The sequence below is a fragment of the Seriola lalandi genome, unplaced genomic scaffold, assembly GCF_002814215.2.
Source record: "Seriola lalandi dorsalis isolate HSWRI2012SDOR001 ecotype SW California unplaced genomic scaffold, Sedor1 jcf7180002054567, whole genome shotgun sequence".
NCBI classification, from domain to species: domain Eukaryota; kingdom Metazoa; phylum Chordata; class Actinopteri; order Carangiformes; family Carangidae; genus Seriola; species Seriola lalandi.
In genome coordinates this window covers 321237-326557 of record NW_019525120.1, presented here as the reverse complement: position 1 = coordinate 326557, position 5321 = coordinate 321237, and the positions used below count along the sequence as shown (strand labels likewise).

The 5321-nt window shown below is 38.3% G+C and overlaps 3 protein-coding genes across 6 annotated transcripts in view; all 3 read right to left on the bottom strand.

Moving 5' to 3' along the window:
* The window catches only part of LOC111662660 (olfactory receptor 1M1-like), a 1668-nt gene extending 979 nt beyond the window's left edge, over positions 1–689 (bottom strand). The window contains exon 1 of the mRNA XM_023416595.2: positions 292–689. Coding sequence (XP_023272363.1) covers positions 292–436 — 145 coding nt within the window. The 5' untranslated portion in view covers positions 437–689. The remainder of the gene's footprint in view (positions 1–291) is intronic.
* Positions 690–1707: 1018 nt separating this feature from the next.
* Positions 1708–3271, bottom strand: coa4 (cytochrome c oxidase assembly factor 4 homolog). 4 transcript variants are annotated; one of them, XM_023416623.2, is made up of 2 exons: positions 3131–3271; positions 1708–2146 (listed from the first exon to the last, which is right to left on the bottom strand). In XM_023416623.2, the coding sequence occupies exon 2, from the start codon at positions 2108–2110 to the stop codon at positions 1859–1861; it is 252 nt and encodes an 83-aa protein (XP_023272391.1). In that variant the 5' UTR covers positions 2111–2146; positions 3131–3271; the 3' UTR covers positions 1708–1858. The 4 variants fall into 4 exon arrangements, with proteins under 4 accessions (XP_023272391.1, XP_087032834.1, XP_087032835.1 ...); XM_087176708.1 differs by having other exon boundaries at positions 3033–3265; XM_087176709.1 differs by having other exon boundaries at positions 1708–2143; positions 3033–3265.
* An 888-nt stretch (positions 3272–4159) lies between these two features.
* On the bottom strand, positions 4160–5303 carry LOC147818538 (olfactory receptor 1M1-like). The gene has a single exon (XM_087176728.1). It carries the CDS (start codon positions 5301–5303, stop codon positions 4611–4613), a length of 693 nt encoding a protein of 230 aa, XP_087032854.1. The 3' UTR covers positions 4160–4610.
* Between the last annotated feature and the right edge of the window lie 18 nt (positions 5304–5321).

Below are 5321 nucleotides of genomic sequence, written 5' to 3'. Positions count from 1 at the left end.
TCCGCAGTGTGTTGACTGAGTTTTGACGCAGAGGGAAACATATTGCGATCAAGCGGTCATACGCAAGTACAGCAAGTGCATATGACTCCAAAGTCCCAAAAACATAGTAAAAAAACATTTGTACCAAACACAAGTTGAATGGAATGAAATTGTCCTTAATGAGAAATATCTTTATCATGCTGGGAATAGTACACGTGTTTAAGAAAACATCAATTACTGCGAGGTTGACAACAGCCAAAAATTTTGGAGTGTGTAGACGATGATTAAAGGCAATTACACAGATCACCAAACAATTGAACAGCACTGTAACCACATACACAAACGCTAGAAAGATGAAGTAGACACTGATGTAGGGAAACGACTGAAATCCAATGATATAGAAGCCTGGAGGACGAATGATGACGGAGTCGTTTAAAACAGTCCTGAGAAAAGACATAGTTGAAGTCCACAGACTGTGTGCTGGAGGACGCCCTCTGCATAAAAGCCCTCCTGTTTAAAGAACAGGGAATCATATCATATTGTATTTTAGACCCCTATAAATACTCTATAAATGCTATGAATCACATTTATATTTTTCATGCCAGTTTGATGCTCTGTTTTTTCATTACTTAGCAGCAGCTGTAATTAACGCTGCATCCAAACGCAGCAGAGCCGTCTTACTCGAGGACAGTGGCAGATATACTTTCCTCATTTATCCCCAGAGATAAAGCTTCATACTGATAGTGAGGAAGTCATTCTGCAGTACCATATTAATGATAATTTGATCCATAGAGAGCAGGGATAGAGCGTTATTTTGACTGAACATCTAATCATTGTCCTGAATGATGATTTAGTGAGGATTGAAAAGATATTTATAATTCACCCCAAATTCACTGACATACAAAGGTTGTCTGTGTCAGAGTGAGAGAGGGGCCAACTGCATATACACACACGCAGACACACGCAGACACACACACACACACACACACACACACACACACACACACACAGAGCACACCACAACTCCACAACTTTGTAACCTATAAGCTCAATGAAAAAATAATAACTTTCCTCATCCAAACTGTGACCTCTTGTGACAGCAGACAGAGTGTAACAACTGGTTAACGGTTACTGGTTCTGCTCTTTGGAGTCACTGACTTCTGTTGTTCGTGGTAATGCTTTGGTTTCTTGCAGTTCATAGACTCATCACAGTGGTTTATTAAAAAAAAAAAAAAAACGTATCAGAGATTTTGTACTGGGAGACATTATTTATTCATGTTTGTTGCTCAGACAATATTTTAGAAGTTGAGGTTTTGGTGTGACATATTATTTTAATCTAATATCTGCCCTCAATGAGCCATATACTATGCATATTTATTATTTTATATTTCTGCCTGACTCCATTTACAAAAAGTGAATTAATTGTGCTAAAGATAAATTCTCTGATTCTATTTAGGATCCCTAATTACTAATAGGTCTTCTAAGCTCAGTGTAAATATTTTACATTTGAAACATTAAGACTGTTTCTATTTGAAACTGTGGAGACTGGAATCTTGGGAAACAAGCGTGAGCTGTAAGAGATGCAAATAAACTAACAAGAAGATTCATAGTGTTGTGTTAGTGCACCATGAAGACGTTTAGGGGCTAAGGGGCACTACTGGAGGACACATATATAAAGTATATATATATATATATATATATAAAAAAAAGTAAATCAAACTCAAAGGATTTTATGGAGCTGCTTATACTTTATTTTCACCACAAATGATTAAATTAGGTACAATCTTTTGAACCAGGTCCTGAACACACCCCAGCCAGTGTGTGTGTGTGTGCGTGTGTGTGTGTGTGTGTGTGTGTGCGTGTGTGTGTGTGTGTGTGTTCAGCTTGGTGCAGACTCAGTGGAGGTTGGCTGCTGCTTCATCAGCTGTTCTTTCCTGGCTTTTTGGAAATTCATCATACAATCTTTGAAAGTCTGGACCTGGTTCTGGCACACTCGCCAGTCCTGGTGTTCAGCCATGCACTCCTGCACAGAATAATGTAGCTCGGCGCAGCCAGTGCGTGAGATCATCCGTTCAATAGGGTCGTCCTCGTCATCTATCCGACTTCGGTCATGGGGTGAAGGGGACGCCATCAAGTTTAAATGCACTGTGCTGCCTCAGTAAGTCTGCTGAGGAAAACACAAGATGTTGTATATAAAAAAGTGATAAGTCAGTTTAAGGAACAACCACACATCGTTATAGCTGCTGCTTCAGCATCTAAATCTCTGCCTGTAAAATCTGTAGTAATCCAACACACTTTCTTTAATCTGCCTTCTAGAGACCTGAGAGGGATTTAAGGTACTGCTGTATTTCATCAGTAATTTTAAGTTTATTTGAGTTTTAATCATATTGTCTCATCTTTTATGAATCTTTATGGTTGGTGTTTTGTAAACCATTCTCATCTCATATATCCCCTTTTAACTACATATCAGAAAAAGAAAAATAATCATATCTTTGTGTTTATGTTGTAAATCGGATGTGTGCAGTATAAATTTGTCCATCATTGCGCAACAGCAGTGGTGGATTTCAAGTAAAAATTTAACCAAGGTTCGTACTTTACTGTAAACTGTGCAGTACTGTATGAGTACAGTTTGGACTTTTCATGAGTATTTCCACTTTATGCGCATTTAACTGCTATATAGTTGTTTTTTTATTTTTAAGTTGAGGCAACAGAGCATTAACATTTGAGGAGAGGTTCGTTTACTATGTCTGTTCATGGTGGGATTGTATTTACATATTTTTAGCACTAAAATAAACAAAATATTGATTTTGTCCAGAGGTGCCCGAACCTGTGCAAACAACTGTATTGCACTGCGACAGGGGGCATGTTGCAGAGTCAAGTACACTTTACTAATAATAAACTACTTCCTGACTTTCACTTCGGTGGAAATGTTGGACTTTCACTTGTAGTGAATGTATTTTTTTAAATTGCAGTATGGCTACGTTGTCTTAAGTACAGTATATATGAGAATACTTCCCCCATGACTGAGCAACGTTACCAGCAAACGAAAATACCTGTCAGTGTGGCAGCTTTGCTCCTTCGTCGTTACCCAACATGTTAGAAACTAGATCCTGTCAACACAAATGATCGCATTTCTGTCCGTTGTCCTCACCTGCTTAGTCTCTCTGGGCGAATCTGTCCATCGAGGTGCTCAAACTAAGTTTCATAACCTGCACGACTCCGGACTTTTAACAACCAAGCACTCAGTCAATGTTAGTGTGACACGGAGGACACGTTTGAGCGGAGGACGGAGGTGTCGCCGTAAAATAGCTCCGTCAGTGCAGACATCAGTTCCGCTGCATAGCGAGAACACAGCTGATGAGGATGAGCTCGTTCACTGAGAGACTTGTAGCTTGTATCTCTCTGTGAATATACACCTTTAACATCAAATGGCTTAAGAAATGTTTTATACCACTCAGTGTATTCAAAAGATTTTGCGGCCTAGAGCTTCTGATGAAACGTAGTATTTCGAAATTGCCTCCAGAATTTTTTTTTTTTAAAATTCTATCAGCAGGAGTTATTCTCCTGGAAGCTGTTGTGTTCACACAGTTTTTTCACCACATAAGGAGAGTATGCGGAACAACAGAAATATTATTTTCAACAATAAGAGAACTAGCATGAATGGGGTATATAATCTTGTTCATTTAATTGTTCCATAATAAAAGTAAACTCTCAAGGAAGATTTTTTTTGAGTCAGGTATAAGCAAATCAATGAAATATCAATTAGCTTATCAAAATAGTAACATACACTGCATTCAGAAAGTGTTCAGACCCCTTCATTTTTTCACATTTAGTTATGTTGCAGCCTTATGCAATTTATCAAAACATATTTTTTTCCCCTCATCAATGTATACAGTATCCCATAATGACAAAGCAAAAACTTATTTAATTATATTGTTTGGCATATGTTAATGTTTTGTACAATGTTGCTTTGAATGGATATCAGTATAAATGAATTCACAAACTGGGGAAAGCTGCTCTGAAAGAATCTCCTACGATGCTTTGATCTGACTGTTAGAGTAATAATTCAGTCTTCAAACATCTCATCAAATATAAAATTACTGAGTAACTCAAGAAGCCTAAAATTTAAAAATTAGATGTGTGAATGTAATAGAATTAATCAAAACTCATCACAACAGCATCACATTTTCCATACTTGACATGTTAGAATATACACAATACATCTGAGGACAAGTCACATGTTTGAACACAGACTTACAGACACAAATGCATTAATTGGGGTGAATTAATTTCAAACCTCACAAGCAAAGATGCTCTTCTTTAGCAATATCGGTTCAACAGTGGGTTGTGAGGACCAGCTGAACTAACGCCTTGATGACATTCTGATCATTGTTATCTGTTAAGAAACCAAAATAGACAATTGAAGCAAGCGATTTAACAAGCAGCATCTGCAGTGTTAAATTATACATCCTATGTTAAAGGTCTTATTAAACCTGTTTTGACCAAAACCTGGATTTAATATTGAAAAGAGCCCAGGCTACTGGCTTTGACGCACCACACAAACGTTTAGGGCCGGAAGTTTCGTAACATTTCCTTAACCTTCCAGGTTTGTTCTGGTGGTCTGTGCGAATTCATTTTTTTCTTAGCAGTGCCAGGGCTCGGATTTTTATGTCTTTAGTTTTCAAAGAATATACAATAGGATTGATGCAGGGTGGGAGGCAAGAGGCCAGTGACAGGCTCAGCACACGCTGGTCTGGATCAATGAGTCGCAGATAAAACCCAATCATGAAAATGGTAATGAGAGGAATGTAAAATACAGCAACCAGGATGATATGTTCAACACATGTGGCCAAAGCTTTCACTCGACTGTCCAATGATTTCATCCTGAACACTGTCACCAGGATGGTGACATAAGACAGGAGAATAAAAGTAAAAGGTCCTATAAGGAGCAGGAAAGTAAGCAAAGAGGCCACAGACCACTGCATTGTGTAATCATTACAGGCGAGTCTAAACACAGGTGCATAGTCACAGAAGTAACTGAACACTCTGAGAGAATTGCAGAAAGACAGTCGAGTTATTATACCTGTTGCAAATGCGATGATTCCCAGAGCAAAAGACCAAGTCAGGCCGACAATACAAGACATGCTCCGCAGTGTGTTGACTGAGTTTTGACGCAGAGGGAAACATATTGCGATCAAGCGGTCATACGCAAGTACAGCAAGTGCATATGACTCCAAAGTCCCAAAAACATAGTAAAAAAACATTTGTACCAAACACAAGTTGAATGGAATGAAATTGTCCTTAATGAGAAATATCTTTATCATGCTGGGAATAGTACACGT